A 24239-nucleotide genomic window follows, 5' to 3' on the forward strand; every position below is an offset into this window, starting at 1 on the left:
GGTCACGGTTGCGGTCGCGGTTGCAGTTACTGCGGTTGCGGGTATTGCGAGTATTGCGATGCGGATTGTGGCTATTGCGGTGTGAAATTATTAATTATTTGCACTAAATATAAAAAAATTGTAATTATTGATATATGTTTTATTTTTAAAAATTTATACATTTTTATTCCTTTTTTAAAACATTCTATTATTTTAATGAATAATTTAATTTATTTTAAAATTAATTTAAAAGTAAGAGAAACACAATAGTGGTTAGATTAATTCCTACATAATATTTGTCATAATATCTCAAAAGCAAATTGTCTCATTGACACAAATAAAAAACTTAAAGGTACACACATTTAGACAAATTTTAAATAGACAAGAAAGAAAAAAGGACATGGCTTGACATAAAGTAATATGATTGCCCACAAGTTTCATTGTCATCAATTATCTGAGAAGCAATGCCACCCTTCAGAGATGCATTTCACTACAAGGAAAAAATATGAAATTTTTATTAATATTGTAAAACTATAAAAAGCATGAACTTTTTTTCACAAGTGAAAAATTATAAATATAATAAATTTATAACTCACATGATACTTATTACCACATAGTAGAGTGACGAGGATGATCATAGCCTCCACTCTCGCTTTGGCTATCCCCTTGTGTGGCTCCTTGTCAAAAACATAATCAAAAAATCCACCACTTTATTGTTGATAATAAAGATCATTATAATTCATTGATGGTTGGTGGTATGAGGGAACTTGGTCACTTCCATATTGATTGTATGCATTAAAATAAGAATGTTGATAAACTAATGGTGTATAGTACCCTTGACTACTTTTTGAAGAATCATCAATATTGAATTCACTAAAACTTTGTTCAATATGAGAAGATGAAGAATCTTGACATGACACATTTTGTTTATTTTTTCCTCTTCTAACTTGTGAATTGTCTCTTCTATTATCACCTGAAAATGAACGATCAGGAGGAATCATACCTGGCATAGAAGTAGTGAAATCAATTACCAAATTTGTGTCACGCCTATTATATGGAGTCTCTTGATATGGATCATTTTGTCTTTGTTCATCCTCATCATCCTCACCATCATTTTCTTCACCTTCAATATCAACACCATCATCACCACTATTATTACTTGGTGGGCTTAAGTCACCACCATCATTATCACTATCTCCACCTTCCACATCTTCATCATCTGTATCAATTCGAGGCAACCACTCTGAATTTTGAACTCCATCTAAAAGTGGATTTTCTCTTTCTTCTATCCATGCAGATAATGGATCATCTTCTCAAAATATATAATCAAGATTAATTGGATTGAAACTTGATTCAATTTCTTCTTGACTTTTTCTCTTTTGATGCCTCATTTTCAATTTCATGTTGTAATGTGTAAAGACAAGTTTTTGCAACTTTTTGTACTTAAGCCTATTCCTTGTCTTTGTATGAATATAGCTAAACGTACTCCAGTTTCTTTCACAATTTGTGGCTGAAGTTGTTTGACTTAAAACTTTAATAGCCACATGTTGAAGTTCAGGAGAGCATGAACCAAACATCAACCACCATTCAGCTTTTTAAGAGATCAAGAAAAAAAAAGTTATTATTTATAAAAAATACATTTATTTATTGAGAAAGGAAGAAATTATATTTACCTGGATTCATTCTAGACCAAGCTCTTTGAGCTTAAGGTGTAGCAAATGTTTCACCCATGTCTTTAAACAATACCAACTATATAACATTATATTGTATAAGATATCAATACATAGATATATAACAATAATTTTAAACAACAAAATATAATTATTTATTACTAACACAGTTTAAAGCTTTAATTTGATCATCCATGTTTCTCTCCAATTTCATAATGACCTTTTTGGTTCCTTCAAATGTCTCTCGATACACATCATATCCATGTTCAACTCCATATTGAAATTGTGGATTAAGAAAATACCCTAAAAAATAAATAGTTAATCAATATGTATCTATAATTGTATTTATTAATGTATTGCTTTATATAATAAACGTAAAATTACAATGATATACCAGCAGAATGAAGATCAGAATGCATGAATCTCCAACGCTTGTCAATTATTTCTTGGTATTGAGAATAATAATGAGAACTTTTTTGAATTGATTGTTTTGCTCGATCAATTGCCTCATATATAAAACCCATTGTTGGTTTCTCATCACCATCAACTAGCCTCAAAACTTTTACTAAAGGCTCAAATACCTTCAATATATCATTAGCCTTGCTCCAAAAATCATTGCCAATAACAATTTGTCTTGCTTCAAATGCCAATCCATTTTTGTCTCTTCCAAATTTAGATCGTCTAAATTCTTCTGAGTTGAACATGTTCCTCAAGCCTTGCTTTTGTTGCACAATTGCTTGAAGTTGTAAGAATTGTGTTGCAAATCAGGTAACACCAGGACGAACAATTTCTCTACCTCCAGTGTATTTTTTCATGAGATTTACAATCCATGTGTGATTGTAGATAAAAGTTGTTACTACTTTTGCATCACTTAATAACTTTTGCACATTCTTTTTTTTCCCTATATCCTCCAAACAAAGATCCAAACAATGTGCTGCACATGCAGTCCAATATAAATGTTGTCTCTTTTCCATCAACTTTTGACCAGCTGCTTTAAGTGCTTTTTCATTATTTGTAACAACTTGAATTACAAATGCTTCTCCGACTTCATCCACAAGCTTATCCAATAACTGAAAGTAGTAATCAGTATTTCTACTGTCAACATTAGAAGCATCAATAGATTTCAAGAAAATTGTTCCCTTGCTACAATACACTAGAAAATTCATAATATGTGTATGATTTACACTATCTGTCCAACCATCACACATTATTGTTACTCCTTTTTCCTTCCATGTAGTTTTCAACTTGCTTATCCATTCTTGCATGCTTTTATATTCAGCTTCTAAATACACATCAGAAACTTCATAAGGTGTAGGGCATTTAACTGATGGACCTACCTCAGCTGCTGCAATAATCAAATTATGCAACCATGGAGAATTTGATAAATTCATAGGTAAGCGTTCATAAATTATAAACTTGCTTACCGCTTCTCCGAGCTTTTTCTTTAATGTTTGCATAAGACCCCCACCTATTTTTGGTTGTTTCATACTTTTACTTCTCACAAGATCCACATTTGTAGACCTTAAAGCAAAAGTAGCATCTTCTTTTCTTGAAGTTTGACTAACATTCATGCGAGAGCTTCCACCTGATTCATAGATGTTATTAGATCCCTCTGTTTGTTGTCTGAATCGTTGTCTATCTTCCCACTCACGTTGTGATCTAATGCTTTGTTGCGAAGCTATCCTCATCTCCTCGTCACTATCTTCTTCATCATCTTCTCTTAATCGAGATTCAAATTCTTCTTTTCTTTTTCTAAAGTCAATTTTTCTTTTCTTTTCTATCTTTGAGAAGTTTCATCATATTCTCCCTAACAAATGACGTGACTCTTGGACAACCTGCTACTTGACCTTTATCATGTGCTATGTGTTACTTCAATCTTGTAATGCCACCCCTTATTATCTTTTGACAAAGTTTACATTGGACATTGTTGCGATTTCCTGCTATAGGTACTCCAAAATGCCATCCAATATCGTCGCTTGGAGCACCTTCTAGTCTTCCTATAGGAAATTCTTCATTTGATGTCATTATGTATTATATCTGTATAAAATTTTGAAAATATAATATCAATCAATAATTAAATTATATTTCAAACTTCAGAACAATGACTAATAAATTAACATAATAATAAAAATAAATATAAACAACCTAATATTGATATACATATAATTAGGCTAAGCATATTATATATAAAAATATTGCAAAATATTCTAATAATCATTCACATCTATACTAATATATAAAAGGGATACCCTTTTCGGTAACCACTTTGGTCTTCGCATTTTTTAACCATTATACCCTTCTATTTTAAAAAATTTAAAAAATATTTTCTTTTATCAAATTTAAAAACTTAAAACTAATTGACTAACAAAAATACATTATTTTATGTAAAAATAAAATAAGTTGAGTTTAGTTTTAAAGATATGCTAATTTCATTTAGTTTAAATTAGATAATAATTTTAATTATATTTTTTAATTTACTATTACAATATTTGTATATTCGGTAGTGATTATCATGGTAGAAAACATTTACTAACAAAAGCATTTTTTTTTTGCATTTTACTGGCTAAATAATAATAAAAGAAAGATTTTCATCCATGTGATAAAACAGCTGCATTTGTACTTAGTTTACAGTTATTATACTTTTTAATGAAATTAAATAGCTTCAGTTAACAAAAAAAACTAAATTAATTGATGACTAATGGCCATTTAAAATTTTAATTAAAGGCCACAAACACAAGCCCAAAGCTAGCCCACGTCTATTCTAATTTGATGACTAAAGGTCATTTAAAATTTTAATCAAAGGCCACAAATAGAAGCCCAAAGCTAGCCCACGTCCATTCTAATTTTTTTATGCTCCTTTAATTCCTAAACACTAAAACGTTGATAGAGTCCATGTCCAACATTCAATTTGGTCCCCATCACATGTCCAACTCACTAAATAAAAAATGATATTAAAAGAAATTTAGGTTTTCTTTCCTAATGTTGCTCATTGCTGGAATGCGCCGCCGCCGCTGTTAATCCCCAAACCCAAACCCCACAATCCATATTCACCGCAGCATTTCAAGCAAAAATCAAGCATTTCAAGAAAAAATCAAGTGAAATGAAGCCAAAATCAAGCAACAATCAAGCAAAAATCAAGCCAACAACAATGGCAAGGATATCAACGAACAACAACAAAGAGAAACAGGGGTGCGTAAGAGGCAGAAAACTTACCATTAACAACCAAGCTTCCTCTTCTTGGTAGAGATACAAATGGAGTTCCGAATGAAAGTGTAAGTTCTATGAATCTATGCTTTGTTTTTCACCTTTTAAGTTAAAGTTTGAACGATCTCGTGAATAATTTATCTGTATCTCTGTTGCGTTCTCTGAAAAGATTCCCAAAAAAAGTTAACTTTTTTAAAAACGATTCTGTTATACATTGTCGTTTGCGGATTCAAAATGGAGGTGTTGTGGACGCAACACCGTTACGTTACGGAAAAAGCCGTGATTTACGGTCTCACCGCAATTGCGGTCCGATGCCGTTGCGGACAAGGCCGCAACCGCAATATTACGGCCGCAATGCGGGATGCGGTCCGCAATTTAAAACCCTAGTATGCACAGACTTGGTGGAAGGTGGGCTCGACCTCAAATCACTACTGGAAATCAATAATGCTTATATGCTAAAACTCTGCTAGAATTTCTTGAAAAGGGAGTCAGATTGGGCTGAAGCTTTAGGCCCTAGAGTTACCAAAAAGGATGGCATTGTAGCTCGCTACTTATCATCCACAATTTGGGCAAGTATTTGTGATTCATACCCTATGGTTAAAAACCATTCAAAATGGATCATTGGTCAGGGCTCCAAAGTTAATTTCTGGACCGACAGATGGCTTTCTAGGCCTATAGTGGATATAATGAATATCCATGCCTCTGTCCATCCTAGGTTCAAATGCTCGGTAAAACACTTCCTCAAAGATGGATCTTGGCACCTCCCCTATGAAATTCATGCTAGGGTAGGCAATCAGATTGCCAATATAGACATCCCTCTTAATGAACTTGAGGATAGACTAGTTTGGGAATCTACCCCCAATGGGGACCTGTTGTTTAAAGATGCATATCTTTTCTTGAAGCAACCGAAACCCAAACTCAATTAGGCCAAAATAATATGGAATAAGCACATACCCCCTTCAAAAACTTTTGTCTTCTAGAGACTCCTTCATGGGAAAATTCCCACTGAGGATCTGTTAAGAAGAAAGGGGGTAATCATCACATCGGTCTGTTCTCACTGCTATAAAGACCTGGAAACATCTAAGCACTTGTTCTTTGAGTGTCATTTTGCCTTACAACTATGGGACAGGCTCTCCAGATTGATGGAGGTCACCCTAAATACCTCAAATATATTGGAAATATTACAAAAACCATGGAGCAAATTTGCTAAACTAATCATATTATCTGCTATTACTTTTACCATAGATGAAATATGGAATAATAGAAACATGATAAAATTTCATAATTACTCTAATAGGTTAGAACATCTAAAGAATAAAATAATAACACTTGTCAACTCTTGTAGCTCTGTTGCCCAACTACCTATGAATAACAATATAAAGGAACTCAAACTATTAAAAAGTTTTTTGTTGCCTTGCAGGGTCAGGAAATTGGAGCAGCCAGTAGAGATACAATGGACGCCTCCTTCGGCAGGATGGATCAAATGCAACACGGATGGAGCCTTCTCTACCTTTACTTCCTCAGCATCATGCAAGATCATCTTTCTAGATAGTAGCGCTAACCTAGTTGGATGCCTTGCCGAGTCAGTGGGAGCCAAATCAGCATTGGAGGCAGAGGTCTTGGCCATCATTCATGTAGTTCAGATTGCTAGGAGTCGGGGATGGATGTCACTCTGGATAGAGATAGATTCAATGCTTTCCATTCACGCCTTCTCTTATCCTTCACTTGTCCCTTATAGCTTATCTATTCAGTGGCTGAACATGTTATTTCATGCGAGGTAGATGAGACTTCGTTTCTCTCATATCTTTAGAGAGGCAAACGGATGTGCAGATAGTCTAGTAGGCTTTGGCCTTAGGCATAGAGGTTACCATTGGTGGAGTGTTGTTCCATTGTGTATCATGACTGCTTATTCAAGGGATAGGGGAGGTCCACCTCACTTTAGAGTTCCTTAGGATAAGTTGTAAAACACATTTGTACTTGTACTTTTTCTTTCTTTTACCAGTTTAGTATATTTTTCGATATGCTGCAGATGATTGGTGTGGGTTGAGGTGCTAACCTAGTTAGGATCTTTCTTCCACATAGTGATGCCTTATCATATCTATGTTTTATCAAAAAATACAACAACACATTCTTTTGTTTTGTTTTTCACCTCTTCACTTATGAAATCTTATACTTCTCACTTTTTTCTTTTCCTTTTTCTCTCGTCATTGTAAAATTATTGTAACACTATACATTCAAATATAATTATTATATTTTTTGATATCAAAACTATATTGAAAATATATTTTTATCTGGGAATTTTAGTATGCTAAAACTATATTGAACTATCAAGGTAGATAGAATAAGATCACCTAATTCCTATTTTATCTAATAATAACATTCACAATTAATTCAATCCTACTTAAAATAAATTAAATTCCTCACCTCGTGCTTATATATGAATAGATTAATAACCAGTGACACATCTAAAATATATTTAAATAATAAATATATCTATACCAGATAAGGGCATGAGTACCAGGTCAAAAAGAAGAAAAGGATCGAGGATTCCTCGATATGATTACACCAAGGAGTCCTCGGCTCATTACAATAACCTACTTAACCTACTTATTACGGATAAACATTAATGGATCCTCTTATGGGCCTACATATGGGCCTGTGCCCATTAAAGTTGGTATAAATAAGTGTGATTAGTGACAAAAAAAGGGTACATTTTCATAATTACTGATTTGAGTTAGCATTGAGATCTCTTACACCGAGGACTGACTTAAGCATTGGAGTGTCTTTTGTAGGTACCTAACTCTCTCCTTAGGATACCTCATGGAAGACGAAGACCCAGTAGGAGTAGCAAAATTACAAAAGTACCTTGTGTAGGTATATTTTGGCGCCTACCGTGGGGCCAATTTTGAAGGCCCACATTGTTTATTTGTTTTGCAGGAAGAAGATTTCGTAGAAGATGGTCGCTACCAGGAAGAACAACCACTCAGTTCAACCTGAACAGGAATCGAGGCCAGTTGTTGTGGAAGATCAAAATAATCTCTCAAATGCTGTGAATATGCTTCGTGAAGAAATAGCAGCCGTCAAGCAAGCCCAAGAGAGAGACGCTCAGGAGCCTGAAGCACTTAGGAGAGAAAATGCCGAGTTTAGAAGCTTGAACAGAACTTGGAACCCTACCGAACAACCCAATAATGAGGCCTCCTCATATCACATACCGACAACTCCACAAACACACGATCCTCCCATGCAGTTGTCAACCATTCCTAGGCAACCTCCCCCTCGGATAGTGGCAACACCCGGCTCATACAAACACCCTTTCACTCAAAACATTATGGAGACAACCATATATGATAGCTGGAGAAATCTTCCTCTAGAGAAGTACGATGGATCCTTGGACCCCGATGACCATTTGCATGCATACCTCACACAAGTTACCTTGCTGACAATAGCAGAAGCTGCTTTGTGTCGCCTCTTCCCCACTTCACTAAAAGGACGAGCATTAAGTTGGTTCATTAAGCTTTCCCCCAGCTCCATAAATTCGTTTGAAGAACTGGCATCTTTATTTACGGTGCAATTTGCTACAAGCAAACCTTACCAACTGACATCATTGGTGTTAGCCAACATCAGACAGGAATATAAAGAATCCTTAAGGTCATTTATGGATCATTTTCACAAAATCGCAATGGAGATAACAAACCTGAACCCGGTTGTCGCGATGGATAGGTTGAACACAGCATTGAAACCCGGACCGTTTGTAGACAGTTTATGTAAAAAACCTCCATTGGATATGAATGACTTGAGGAGAAGGACTGAAAAATACATGCAAATGGAGGAATTAACTGAATCAAGAAATCAAGCTAGAGTCGAGGCCATGCCAAGCAGAAGAGAAAATGAAAGTGAAAATTACCAAAAGACTAAAAGGGAAGATACTGAAAGAAACTATCAAGTAAAAAGACCTCGTTACACTGACTACACCCCACTAAATACAAGCAGAGCAAGGATATTAGAACAAGCCCTAGCATAAAAAAATTTAAGCATCCCAAGAAGAGCCCATACACCCCCGAAGTCAGACCTATCAAAATCGTGTTCGTATCACTAGAACCATGGTCATTCAATAGAGGAATGTGCCTCTTTAAAAGATAAAGTGGAGGAGTTCATAAAACAAGGATAGCTGAAAAAATATGTCGAGAATCAAAACACTAACCGAAGGTACGATAATGAGAAAAATAGTTATACGCAAAAAGGAAGGGAGACAACAAAAGAAAAACGTACAAGCAGAAGGGAAAGGAGTCGGTCAAGAGAAAGGAAAAGAGAAACAAGCTTTAGAAATCAAGAAAAGAGAGTCATCAACACCATCTCGGGAGGATTTGCAGGGGGAGGAGCAACCTCCTCTGCTCGAAAAAGACAGTTGAGAGCGCTTAAAATAGTAAATTTTGTAGAAAAAAGGAAAAGGAAAATGCCCACTATAACTTTTACAGATGAAGATTTTAAAGGAGTAGACCCTGATCAAGACGATCCTATGGTTATTAGTGTGCAAATCAACAATTGTATCATCAAGAAAATCCTAGTGGATCAAGAAAGCTCAGCTGACATATTATATTGGAAAACATTCAAGAAAATGGGGATCTCGGAAGAAGAATTGAAACATTATGATGAACCGCTGGTGGGTTTTTCCCGAGAACAAGTGACAACAAAAGGGTGTATCGACCTTTACACTTGTTTCAGTTTCAATCAGATATTTCAAAAACTATAAAGATAAGATATTGTGGTGAATGCAAATACTTCTTATAATATTTTGCTAAGAAGACCGTCGATCAGCGCATTGGGAGCCATCGTCTCAACCCCACATCTAGCCATGAAATTTCTTAGAGAATCGCAAAAGATAGTTATAATTCATGTCGATCAGAAAATCGTGAGAGAATGTTATATGGCCAATTTGAAAATACGACCGATGGTGGAAGAAGAAGACAAGAATGTACATATGGTATCACCAGAAATCAAAAAAGTATTAGACACCGCAGACTTGGATCCATGGTTGGGAAATGAAGACCTTAGGGTGGAACCAAATGAAGAAACTTTACCTTTTCGGTTGGGAGATAAATAAGGGCAGAATACATATATCGGATTAAACTGGAGAATAAGGATAAAGAAATGATACAAGAGGCAGTAAGAAAGAATAAAGAATTATTTGCATGGATGGTAGAAGATATGCTCGGCATTGATCCCATATTCCATTGTCATTGGTTAGCAATATGCAAAGAAGCAAGACCGGTAGCTTAGCGTAAAAGAAAAATAGGAGAAGAAAGAAGAAGAGCAGTAGAGATAGAAGTACAGAAATTGGCAAATGCACGATTCATACGAGAGGTACAGTACACAACTTGGCTAGCAAATATGGTAATGGTGAAAAAAGCCAGCGGGAAATGGAGAATGTGTGTAGATTACACCGACTTGAACAAAGCATGTCCTAAGGATGCTTACCCTCTCCCCAATATTGACCGACTTGTCGACGGCGCTGCAGGCCCTCAAATCTTCAGTTTTCTAGACACATATTCGGGTTATAACCAAATTAGAATGTACCCAGGAGATGAATCAAAAGCAACATTTATAATAGAATCAGCAAACTATTGTTACAAGGTAATGTCTTTCAGCTTAAAGAACGCGGGGGCAACTTATCAGAGGATGATGAATAAAATATTCCACAAATAGATCGGCAAAAATGTTGAGGTCTATGTAGATGATATGGTGGTGAAATCAAACAGTGTAGAGGAACATATCAAAGACTTAAAAGAAGTATTCAATGAAATTAGAAAATACAAGATCAGACTCAACCCCGAGAAATGCGCTTTTGGTGTTTAAGGAGGAAAATTCCTTGGGTTTATGTTATCGGCCAGAGGTATACAGGCAAACACAGACAAGTGCCAGATGATACTAGATATGAGGAACCCAAAGAATATAAAGGAGGTGCAACAATTGATCGGGAGACTCACATCTTTGTCTTGATTTATTCCCAGATTATTGGAAAGAACCAAACCAATATTGAAATTGCTCAAAGAAATCAAGGAATTCTAGTGGACCGAAGAGTGTGAAGAAGCATTTCAAACCCTAAAGGAAAACTTAGCCTCCCCTCCAATATTAACAAAACCAGATATGAGCAAAGACCTCATTGTGTACTTATCGGTCTCCGATGAAGCCGTAAGTGCAACTCTAGTTCAAGAAGAAGAGGGTAAACAACAACCAATATACTTTGTGAGTCAAACCTTACACGATGCCAAAACCCGTTATCAATTGGTTGAAAAGACGGCGTTAAGCTTGGTTTATGCAAGAAGGAGACTACATCAATATTTTCAAAGTCATAATATTGTTGTCAGGAAATATTGCCCTATTGTTAAAATCCTAAAAAAGCCCAAGTTAGCAAGAAGAATGATGGCATAGGCAATAGAACTTTCAGAATTTACCATTCATTACAAACTGCGAGGTCCAATTAAGGCACAAGTGTTAGCTGATTTCGTAAATGAATTACATCCAAAAGAGATAGTTGAATTGGTGTGGTGGAGCCTTCATACAGATGGATCCTCGAATAATCAAGGAAGTGGGGTTGGTATCATATTAGAAGGATCGAACAAATGTTCAATCGAGCAGTCCCTTCGGTTCAATTTCAAAACATCCAATAATCAAACCGAGTACGAAGCTTTGATAGCTGGTCTTCAGTTGGCCAAAGAAATCAATGTACAGAAGATAAATGTCACACTGACTCAAAAGTAGTAGCAGAACAAATTAATGGAACATTCCAAATAAAAAAACCACACCTATTGGGCTACTTTCATCTTTTTCAGAGAATGAAAGGTGACTTTGAAGAAGTACAAATCCTGCACATACCTCGGAATGGCAACGAGAGAGCAGACAGGTTAGCTAGATTGGCCAGCAGTCAAAAACTCGGGCATTTGAACACTTTGATTCAACAAGAATTACAAATTTCGAGTATAGAAATAAGGGAATGTTATCAAGTTGAAACCTCGAACAAAGGATGGATGGAGGATATTTTGAACTATATGAACAAAGGCATATTACCACAAGATTCGTTGCAAGCTAAGCAATTAAGAACAAATGTGACTCGCTATGTACTCATTGCGGGATAATTATATAGACGAGGATTTTCGTTACCCTTGCTCAAATGTTTGACGACCGAACAGTCTAGTTATGTGTTGAGAGAAGTACATGAAGGCATATATGGTTTCCACTCAGGAGCGAGAACGACTGCAACAAAAATATTAAGGGCAAGATATTTCTGGCCGACATTAAAGAAGGATTGTGAAGACTTCGTTAAAAAATGCAAACCATGTCAACAACATGGCAACATCATCAGAAAACCTGCTGAAGAGCTACACGGTATAAGCTCCCCATGGCCATTCGCTACATGCGGAATGGACATCCTCGGCCCGTTCCCTATGGCTAAAGGACAACTCAAATTCCTCATAGTTGTTGTTGATTTATTCACGAAATGGATAGAAGCAGAACCACTAGCAACCATATCGGCATCAAACATCTAGAAGTTCACATGGAAAAATATCATAACACGATTCGGAATACCTTACGCTATAATCACTGATAATAGGATTTAGTTTACTGATAAAAAATTCAATGAATTCCTAATGAACTTACATATCAAGCACAAAACCGCCTCGGTAGAACACCCCTAGTCAAATGGACAAGCAGAATCGGCTAACAAAGTCACACTGTCAAAATTGAAAAAAAAAAGTAGAATTGGCAAAATGAGCATGGGTCGAACAACTACCAAAAATTCTATGGGCATATAGATGTACTCCGCAATCTTCAACAAAAGAAATACCTTTTAGACTCACCTTCGAAAACGATGTGATGATTCCGGTAAAAGTTGGAGAACACTCGTACAAACGAGTGTATTTTCAAGAAAAGGATAATTTAGAAGATTTAAAAATAGAACTTGAATTACTAGAAGAAGGAAGGGACAGAGCCCTCATCAACGTTGAAGCATGCAAAAAAAGGATGATGAGAAGATTTAACTCGGGAGTGAGACCGCGAGAATTTCACAAAGGCGATTTAGTTTGGAGAAGCACAAGGGAAGCAAGGAAGAATCCAAGGGAAGGAAAGCTCTCAGCCAATTGGGATGGACCATACAGAATTAATCAAAACATGCAAAATGGAGCATACAAGCTAGAAGAATTGGAACGAAAAGCTAATCCTAAGAACATGGAATACAACACATTTGAAAATGTATTACGGTTGAAAAACATTGTATTTCGGTCTACTATTTTCCTTGCTTAGCTTTTTATCCCTAAAAGATCGTGAAAGGGTTTTTGCTAAGCAAGGTTTATAACGAGACATCCTGGTGAATAATAATACAAGAATTTTTTTTCGGTTTAACAAGCACCTAAACTCAAGACCTCGGCCGAGAACCTACTCAGTCAAGCTTGAAAAACAACTCAAGACCTCGGCCGAGAGCCTACTCGGTCGAGAGTGAAAAAAATTCATGACCTCGGCTGAGAACCTACTTGGTCGAGTGTGAAAAGAAACTTAAGACCTCGGCCTAGGACACACTCGGTCGAGCTTGAAAAACAACTCAAGACCTCGGCCAAAAACTTACTCGGTCAAGCTTGAAAAACAACTCAAGACCTCGGCTAAGAACCTACTCTGTCGAGCGTGGAAAACAACTCAAGACCTCGGCCGAGAGCCTACTCAGTTGAGCGTGAAATGTTAAGCCAGACAAAAAAACTCCCAACAAGGTTTTGAGTGAGACAAATATAATACATGTTGTTATCTCTAACAAGTGTGTTAGTGTTTTAGATAAACATAAGTACAGGAAAAATGAAGAATAAGACAAAAGCGCGTCAAGCACAATCTAAGGCGAAACATAAAGACTCAGACGAAAGATGGTTAACGACCTTAAAGAAACTCCAGATGAAATTGAAAGTCTGACCATATACAATATTGACCAGATGAAAGGAAAAGTCAATATGTTAATGATAAATACTCAGAAAAAGGTCGAAGGTTGAACTACATATAGACTACCAGACGTAGACGGAAATTGTCACACATTCACCTGAAGAATCAAGCTTCAAAAGACAATTCGAATATCGTTCACGCTCACAGGAGAACACACGAAGTCATGGAAACTGTGAGAAGAAAAGAAGGAAGGAGAAAATCAAGCACAAAACCAAAAGCATGCATGTGTCAGAAAAAGTACATTACTTTTTCAGATAAGGACAACACTCCGCAGCTACGCGACTGGAAAGGACAAAAAGGTTCCTACGTCTCTGCTAAATTCAGACACAGCTGCTAACAAGGCAAAGAAGACTACACACAATGTCCATAAACAAGAAGCAACATTTAATGCAAGATCTTGAGCATTAAATGAAAAGATCAAACTAGTCATGAACGAATATATCAACTTCAACAGACATATGAAACAGACATATGCAACAGGTAGATTCTACAAGGTTATAAATATGCCATAACCTCAAACTGAAAAAGGCTGGCAAGAGGCAACGAAAGAATGACTATATGCATTGCCCAGGGCTTTTAACATTAAGAACCAAAAAGTGACATCAAGCTCAAAAGAAAACAGAGAAATCAGAGATTGATTCTTCATAGTCAAATTTACAATGTATCATTGTATTCATCTCTGTAGTCTAAGGTGTCCCAAGTTTATCTTAGGAAGGAGACCTTAGTGAGTGTTGTAATCTTATGTATCCTCTTTATAAAAAGTAACCCACACACTCAGAATCTCTGTAAAACTAAGGTAGTGAAACCTTAGAGAGTGTAGATAATATATGTATCCTCTCAGTGAGAGTAACCTAAACACTTAATCCAAAACCATCACTTCATTTGTAAGGCTTGGAGAGGCCAGGGAAAGAATACTCATGGCTAGCCAAGTGGCTGATCAGAATATATTAGCGTCAACAAGTGAAGCCGACAGGCCAAGATTTGGTTGACAATACTCACTAAGGGCTAGAAGTGGCTGAACAAAGAATACTAGCACTAGTGAGTGATGCTGGTAGGCTTGGAGAGTGTCGCCACCCGCCGAAACGGACCTTGGCATTCGCGACGATGGTCGGACTCTTATTAATGTTTTGAAAAGTGGTGGATTGTTAGAACGACTTATTCTCAAACTGAGACCTTGTCGAGCTAACAATTTTATTAAATGATTCACTAATCCATGTTAACCCCAAGCGGGACCCTCCATGGATTAGTGGTTTTCGCAAAAGGTAGGGTTCTTGGAGTCGCCACCAATGTTTTACTCAAAACATTGGAAAAAGATTTAAGGCAATTGATTTTATAAATCAACCTTGGCCATTACAACCAGAGTTGGGTAAGGGAGTCGGTTACGTGCGGGGAAGGTGTTAGCACCCCACAACGCCCCTTTCGGGTTCCCTATGACGGATTATTTATTAAATAATAGCGTAAAATTACTAAATTACCCCTATTTATTATAAACGATTGTATATTAAATATCTACATGATGACGAATTTAAATATGCAACAATCAGAAAGCGGTAAAAGAAGGGATTTTTAGAGAAGAAACCTCTTGAAGCGTGCTTTTTATATATCAATGAAGTTTAGGAGGCTTTTTGGCGCTCCCTCCCTCTACAAGCTCGCTCGCTCCTTCCTAAAAAATAATTTTTACTATGGAAATCCAAAAGATTTCCCTTCGACTAAGTTCGAGACTCAAGCAAATGGCTCGTGACTCAAGAACTTCGTCGGATCGACTCCCAGAGAGATTTCTAGGGCAGAACACTGCTCAAAAACCCCAGAATACTCAAGGAGGGAGTCAAAACTGTTTGTGAAAGTGTGGAATGACGTCCAAATGACGTCCTATTTATAGGGATGAGGCGCAGTACGGCCCCTGGGTTCAATACGGCCCGTATTGAGTTTTTGTACTTCAATACGGCCGTATTGAATTCAGTACGGCCGTATTGAAATACAGAAACTTCAATACGGCCGTATTGGTTTCAGTACGGCCGTATTGTAGTACAAAATGTGCAGTACGGCCGTACTGAACTCCAAGGAGGCCGTATTGAGCTCCAAACCTCCCACTTTCTTATTTTTGGCTACTCTAAGACCTCTAAACCTACAGATAGTCATCCTATGGTCTTCTAGGAGTCCTTCTGGCTGACTTTCCTTTGATCTTTGAGAGTCTTCGAGTCTTATTTCCGACCCGGACAATTTTAGGGGTCTACAGTTGCCCCCCCTTTACTTAGTCAAACGGCCTTTTGGTGTACCGTTTGATAAGTAAAGGAGTTGACCCAATTGTCCGGGGAATAAGCCATCCTTCCGACTTGTAGTGTCTTCAGGTGGGAAAATTGTTGAGTAGCCTCTCCAGGTTGAGTTTGCCCTCTCCAGGGTGAGTATTAGTCGTCGCCTCTCCAGGCTCGTGCATACCTCTGCGCTTCTAGTCACTTTGGTAGCGTGAGTCTTGCCCTCTCCAGGGTGAGTATTAGTCGTCGCCTCTCCAGGCTCGTGCATACCTCCGCGCTTCTAGTCACTTTGGTAGCGTGAGTCTTGCCCTCTCCAGGGTGAGTTTGCCCTCTCCAGGGTGAGTATTAGTCGTCGCCTCTCCAGGCTCGTGCATACCTCAGTGCTTCTGATCACTTTGGTAGCGTGAGTCTTGCCCTCTCCAGGGTGTTGCCTCTCAACATGGGCAGCTGAGTTTGCCCTCTCCAGGGTTTTGCCTCTCAACATGGGCAGCTGAGTTTGCCCTCTCCAGGGTTTTGCCTCTCAACATGGGCAGCTGAGTTTGCCCTCTCCAGGGTTTTGCCTCTCAACATGGGCAGCTGAGTTTTCCCTCTCCAGGGTTTTGCCTCTCAACATGGGCAGCTGAGTTTGCCCTCTCCAGGGTTTTGCCTCTCAACATGGGCAGCTGAGTTTGCCCTCTCCAGGGTTTTGAGATAAGTTTGTCTCCACAGTCCACAATGCTGCTTCGACAGTTTGTTTTTCTGATTTTGTGCCGCTGAGGGCTGGATAACGCAGGGATCCGTCTAGGGGATGTGCAGTCATTCATAGGTTTTTGTGCCCCAACTTGCATTGCTTAGTTGGTACCCATGGGGAATTTCTAACTCCTTGGGGTGTAGACACAGATGCTCTCTCTCTGAGTTGAGCGATGCCTTATGTTTGGCTGACGTCCTTTTGACGTAAGTGGAGTATCCCGGTTGTCCTTATTCGGGTGTCTCTTTTGATTTTCTGATTTTTGTAGCCTCTGTGTAGGCTGTTATCCGCTGGGGGATTCTGTCGTTCAATTCTTGACTGGCCTCTTCTGTTAGGCAAATCATCTTGATGTTCGGTGTTTGGCTGAGAGCCGGATTCCACTTGGGGAATGATTATTTGTCTTTTGTGATTTTTCTTGAAGGGGTGCCTCTGAGTAGGCGAGTGGGGATTTAAAGTTTATATATCCCAGAGTATTATTTAGAAAGCCTCTTCAGGCTTAGCTTCACTCATCGCTTGAGTTGGAAAGCTATCCTCCACTGAGGAGGTCATAGTCCTTTCAACTCGGATATTCTGTTTAGACGATCAAACCCTCCTTGGGGAATCTTGCTGATCTTGGTTTGATAGCTTTCACTGGGGAATTTGGCCCGTGAGTGGAAGCTGAGATATCTCTGGGGAGTATTATTTCGGCGAGCCTCTCCAGGCTCAATTATTCTGTACAATTTGTTGAGTATTATTTCGGCGAGCCTCTCCAGGCTCAGTTATTCTGTGGGAGTATTGTTTCGGCAAGCCTCTCCAGGCTCAATTATTCTGTACGAGTATTATTTTGGCAAGCCTCTCCAGGCTCAATTATTCTGTGGGAGTATTATTTCGGCAAGCCTCTCCAGGCTCAGTTATTCTGAGAGAGTATTATTTCGGCAAGCCTCTCCAGGCTCAATTATTCTGTACGACGCGGAATCTTTGCCTTTTTTTGTCGAATTTTGACTTTTTCTGTATTTTTGCCTTTTTTGTCATTTTTTGGCTTTTTCTGTATTTGATTGCTTTTTCTGTCGATTTGCGGCTTTTTTTGTTGACCGCTGCCATACACAAGCAATTTTTCCTATTTTTCTATTTTATGCAATTGCCTCATGAAGAGGTCTTTGAAAATTTCTTTGTGGCTAATACGGCCATATCCATTTCAGTACGCCCGTATTGAGTTGAAAATTTGTTCATAACCCTATTTTTAGTACGGGTGTACTGAACATGATACGGGCGCATTTGTTTTTTCTGAAGTTTGATTTTTTTTTTTTTTTAATAAACAGAGAATAAGTGATCTTCCAGTACACCTATCATCTGTATGCATGTATGCGGTATGATGCACCTAATTCTATTTGATTCATTTTTCAAAAGAATTAACCGATGCGTTTCTCTGTTTGAATTTTGCCATTCCTCCAGACGGGCTGTGCGATGCCGATTTCTGTAGCCGAGGAATGATGCGTGTTATATTGAGATTTGGTGTTATCAACCAAGTGATTCTTCCCTTCCTGTAGAAGATATGTCAACCCTCCTATTGACCACTATATCTCCATGTTTCCACTAGATTATCCTAAAATCGCTTGGGACAAGAGAGAAAAGAAAGGAAAGGTATATATTTTTCGAAAGTTTGTGTTTTAGAGGGGTTTTTATTTTCATTTTGAAAAATGGTTTTTGTAAGAATGGCTGGCCAAGGTAGGCTTATTGTGTTTAGGCTTGTTTGTTTAAGCATTTATGAAGTTAATCAAATCTTGTTATTGACGTTGTGATTTGACAACTTAGATAGCTTTCCCTGAACTTTTTCTTTTTGAATTCTGTTCATGGTACCATCATGGATTTCTTTTCGCTTTTTGATTGTCCTTATTTTTGCCTAAAACACCCTTTTGTGGCGTTTTAGCGGACTTTTGTTTTTGTTCATTTTTGCAACCCTAACTTTTGCCTAGGTCACCCTTTCGTGGGATTCCTAGCGGGTCTTTTGCTCTTATTTTTGCACAGCCCCCTTTTTGGGTTTCCTGCCGAGCTTTTTTGTTTTTATGGTTCTTGTTTTTAAAGGATTTTCTTTTTATCCATGATGGCACTTGTCGAGGCCAAGGAAAGGTGCTCTAAGTTGTCACGCACACTTCCACATAAAAATGATGCGGGTTTATTGTTATTAAGACAATCTTAACCTCATTCATGCTTATTCAAACAGGGTTAAAATAATGTGGTCTAGAATTTTATTATAAGCAAGAAGAGAAGCAGTAAGAAATAATAAAGAATGATTTTATTATAATCATAATGGAAACATGTGCCCTATCGAGGCTCGGGGGTCGGGCTGTCCCCGAGGAGTGATCTCTAATAGTCATCAGGTCTATACATCCCTATCAGAAGGAGAAAAGCACTTGATGACAACGACCGGCCTTGACGTTTGTGAACCGGCCTTCCTAAAGATCTGGCTTAAAGAACGTCGAGAAGGATCTTGGTTCCTCTTTGTCCTTTGATCTTTATTAGGGTTGTATCCTAACCCTTATTTCCCCGGATTATCCTTGATAGTGGGTAGCTCGGGAATTCCTTGGGAATCCTTGCCAAGTCCTTGTTCTGGCAAGTATCCATTCTTGGTGAGCATGGAGGCTACCTTCTTCATTTCTCGGGGAAACGTTTCGACATTGGCGATTTCCAATGCTTGGAAGGCGGTTTCTAAAGCTTCCTCCGCTGCATCCACGTAAGGTATGGTGGATGGTTTGCTGATGAGTATGTCGTCTTCAGCTTGTACAGTCACCAGCTTGTCACCCACAATGAATTTGACTTTCTGGTGGAGCGTAGAGGGAACAGCTTTCGCATCATGAATCCAAGGTCGGCCGAGGAGACAGCTGTATGCAGGAGTAATGTCCATCACTTGGAATTCGACATTAAAGATAGTGGGTCCAATTTGGATTGGAAGATTGATCTCTCCCACCACTTCTCTTTTAGAACCGTCGAAGGCTCGAACGATCATGTTGCTCGGGCGCATTTGGACTCCCTTGATTGCCACTTGATCAAGTGTTCTTTTTGGCATTACGTTCAAGGAAGATCCATTATCCACCAAGACTTTAGCGATGTGATACTCCTTGCACTTTACAGAGATGTGCAAGGGCTTGTTGTGATTCGGTCCCTCAGCGGGGATCTCTTCATCGGTGAAAGAGAGGTGATCACTAGCCGTGATGTGACTAACAATCCCCTCAAACTTGTCTTGGGAGATAGTGTGCGACACATATGCCTCGTTCAAGACTTTCAACAGAGCTTGCCGATGCGGTTCGGAGCATAGGATCAACGACAACAGAGTAATCTTTGCTGGCGTCTTATGAAGTTGATCCATGATGGAGTACTCGCTTTGTCGGATGTACTTTAACAGCTCGTCAGTCTTCTCCTCGGATTCTTTGTTTTCCTCGGTTTTCTCTTCTTTTTCTTTCCCTTTATTCTTGGGAGCTTTGTCATGAAGATCTTCGGGAGTGCAGATCCTGCCACTCCTAGTCATGCCCCCAAGTCCAGCGATGTTAGAGATATCGCTGTCGGCAGAAGAATGGATGTCGTATATCCATGGCACAGCCTTATTTGATTCGTAAGGGAAAGGCCTTGGAGCGGTGATCCTTAATGGTGTTGGACCTTCCCCTTTGTTTGTCTTGATTACCAACAACGGAGTTGACGTGTGTTCGATTGGCGCGGTTGTTGGCTTACACTTGATAACGAACGGCGTGCGATCCATTCTTTGAACATACGCATCGATTAATTTTTTCTTTTTATTAATGTTATTAATGGATTACTAGGAGAGATGTATGAAATGAATGACTCCTAGATCTCTCCATGATCTATATGCATGATATGAGATGATGAGGTTGAATATGCATGCATTGTGTTTATTGAACTAAGCATTATCATGTTTTCGGGATGTCCCTAAAATGATGCATGATATTGCTTGGTTTTGGGTAAATATCATTTTTCTTTATTTTTTCTTTGGGTATTTTGTTTTTATATATATATTTTTTTTTTGGGTAAAGAGGGAAACTACCTATATGAATGTGATGAAGGTAGATGTTAACACCATGTAATGGAAGATTCTTATTTCTATTTATTTTTATTTTAAAAGGGAATGTTGTATGTTTAAAGAATGCAATGTATGCTCAAACAATGTCACATAAACAATGCACAAACAATTCACTCATCCACGAACAGTCACGAGCGAATCACGAGGTAGGGGTATCCTGCAGAAAAGTGCATATTCAAGGAGGTTCTAACTGTTCTCACTGGTCTGAGGCCCCCAAGGTGCCCCCATTATAGGGACCCAATTCCTCTCGTCGTAAGTCGATGGAAAGTTCCAACGCACTGTCGGACTCGAGTTCATGGTTATCACCTTGAGTGATGTTTTCCGACAACGGTCTACGGGCACCTATAGACCCATTCGACAACCGGCCGTACTAACATCCACTCCCTATGGCTTTCCACTCATGCCCCCGGGTATAGAGGGAACTGTTGTGTGCAAAGGTTTGTGTGCAGTTTTTATTTCAAACAATTGCGAGAATTTAAACATACAACAATTATTAAAGCCAAATAGATAAACATGTTATCATACAAGTGAGGGGTAATAAAGTAATTTTAAACTATTATTTTAGAAATAATCCATCACTAAATGGGACTGACTCTCGAAGCTTCCCCAGTGGAGTCGCCATCTGTCGCCACCCGCCGAAACGGACCTTGGCATTCGCGACGATGGTCGGACTCTTATTAATGTTTTGAAAAGTGGTGGATTGTTAGAATGACTTATTCTCAAACTGAGACCTTGTCGAGCTAACATTTTTATTAAATGATTCACTAATCCATGTTAACCCCAAGCGGGACCCTCCATGGATTAGTGGTTTTCGCAAAAGGTAGGGTTCTTGGAGTCGCCACCAATGTTTTACTCAAAACATTGGAAAAAGATTTAAGGCAATTGATTTTATAAATCAACCTTGGCCATTACAACCAGAGTTGGGTAAGGGAGTCGGTTACGTGCGGGGAAGGTGTTAGCACCCCACAACGCCCCTTTCGGGTTCCCTATGATGGATTATTTATTAAATAATAGCGTAAAATTACTAAATTACCCCTATTTATTATAAACGATTATATATTAAATATCTACATGATGACGAATTTAAATATGCAACAATCAGAAAGCGGTAAAAGAAGGGATTTTTAGAGAAGAAACCTCTTGAAGCGTGCTTTTTATATATCAATGAAGTTTAGGAGGCTTTTTGGCGCTCCCTCCCTCTACAAGCTCGCTCGCTCCTTCCTAAAAAATAATTTTTACTATGGAAATCCAAAAGATTTCCCTTCGACTAAGTTCGAGACTCAAGCAAATGGCTCGTGACTCAAGAACTTCGTCGGATCGACTCCCAGAGAGATTTCTAGGGCAGAACACTGCTCAAAAACCCCAGAATACTCAAGGAGGGAGTCAAAACTGTGTGTGAAAGTGTGGAATGACGTCCAAATGACGTCCTATTTATAGGGATGAGGCGCAGTACGGCCCCTGGGTTCAATACGGCCCGTATTGAGTTTTTGTACTTCAATACGGCCGTATTGAATTCAGTACGGCCGTATTGAAATACAGAAACTTCAATACGGCCGTATTGGTATCAGTACGGCCGTATTGTAGTACAAAATGTGTAGTACGGCCGTACTGAACTCCAAGGAGGCCGTATTGAGCTCCAAACCTCCCACTTTCTTATTTTTGGCTACTCTAAGACCTCTAAACCTACAGATAGTCATCTTATGGTCTTCTGGGAGTCCTTCTGGCTGACTTTCCTTTGATCTTTGAGAGTCTTCGAGTCTTATTTCCGACCCGGACAATTTTAGGGGTCTACAGAGAGGTCGAGAATACTTGGACCAGGAGTGGTTCTGACCTGGGTGGTCCATAATACTCACTGCTAGCCTGAAGAGGCTGATAAGAAAATACTAGCGTTGATGAGTGAAGTCAACGGGCCAGGAGTGGTCGAGAATACTTGGAGAACCAGAAGTGGTTTAAGAATACTAGCGCTGGTGAGTGAAGTTGACGGGTCAAGAGTGGTCGATAACACTTGGGGAACCAGAAGTGGTTCAAGAATACTAGCGTTGGTGAGTGAAGCCAACGAGCCAAGATTGGTCAAGAATACTCAAGGCCAGGAGTGGTCGAGAATACTCAGGTCCAGGAGTGGACGATAATACTCAATGTACTTCATTGTATATCTAGTGGAACCCTTCAACTGAAGAAGACTGGACGTAGCTCAGTTTAGCGAATCAGTATAAAAATATGTGCATCATGTATGTATGTCTTGAACATAAATTTTCTTTAACTGTCAAATCATATTGAAAAAGTTCGTCTAGCGTTTATCTTTCAAGTAAACTATTTCAGACGCAGACACAAACCTTACATAGCAGAATCACTTTACTGAAAGTTTCGTCTGATACTCATTTATAGAATGAAATTATTTTAAGACGGAAAACGTCTATAAATGATTTATTATTTGAAAGAGACTTTTTCCCTGAGTATGACGATAAACATTCAAACACAAAAACTCTACTAAGCATATCACAGTCATTAATTGGTCAAAATATATTTTCATCAAGACGAACCAAAGTGTCATTTGCTAAAATAGTTTAAAATTCCTTTGTTTATACTCACACATATTCAACCCCCCCTTCTATGTGTATTTCTGCTAACTTCATGAAAAACAACTCAAGACCTCGGCCGAGAGCTTACTCAGTCAAGAGTGAAAAACAACTTAAGACCTCGGTCGAGAACCTACTCGGTCGAGCGTGAAAAACAACTCAAACCTTGGCCGAGAGCCTACTCGGTCGAGAGTGAAAAACAACTCAAGACCTCGGCCGAGGACACACTCTGTCGAGCGTGAAAAACAACTCAAGACCTCAACCAAGAGCCTACTCGGTCGAGCTTGAAAAACAACTCAAGACCTCGGCCGAGAACCCACTCGGTTGAGCGTGAAAAACAACTCAAGATCTCGGCTGAGAGCTTACTCGGCCGAGCTTAAAAAACAACTCAAGACCTCGGCCAAAAATCTACTCGGTCAAGCTTGAAAAGCAACTCAAGACCTCGGTCGAGAACCTACTCGGTCGAGCTTGAAAAACAACTCTAGACCTCGGTCAAGAACCTACTCGGTCGAGCTTGAAAAACAACTCAAGACCTCGGCAGAGAACCTACTCGGTCGAGCGTGAAAAACAACTCAAGACCTCGGGCGAGAGCCTACTCGCACTAATGGAAAAAAGACTTTTAAAATCGGTTATTTTTTACTTTTAAAATCGGTTCTTTATCCGATCTTGAAAGAGCCGATTTTAAAAGTTAGACTTTTAAAATCAGTTGTTTTATAACCGATCTTAAAAGTCTGGATGTGCGAAAAAAAAATAAAATGGAACGGGCCGTTCCAGTTTGATCAAAAT

At 38.7% G+C, this 24239-nt stretch overlaps 1 protein-coding gene across 1 annotated transcript; it reads right to left on the reverse strand.

Annotated features, from left to right (window-relative positions):
• Window positions 1-232: 232 nt before the first annotated feature.
• Window positions 233-4083, reverse strand: LOC114916500 (uncharacterized). Its single transcript, XM_083068247.1, has 2 exons — window positions 576-4083; window positions 233-469 (listed from the first exon to the last, which is right to left on the reverse strand). Exon 1 carries the CDS (start codon window positions 3335-3337, stop codon window positions 2414-2416), a length of 924 nt encoding a protein of 307 aa, XP_082924373.1. The 5' UTR covers window positions 3338-4083; the 3' UTR covers window positions 233-469; window positions 576-2413.
• Between the last annotated feature and the right edge of the window lie 20156 nt (window positions 4084-24239).

Source organism: Cajanus cajan, chromosome 2 (genome assembly GCF_000230855.2).
Source record: "Cajanus cajan strain Asha chromosome 2, NIPB_CcT2T_4, whole genome shotgun sequence".
Classification (NCBI taxonomy): domain Eukaryota; kingdom Viridiplantae; phylum Streptophyta; class Magnoliopsida; order Fabales; family Fabaceae; genus Cajanus; species Cajanus cajan.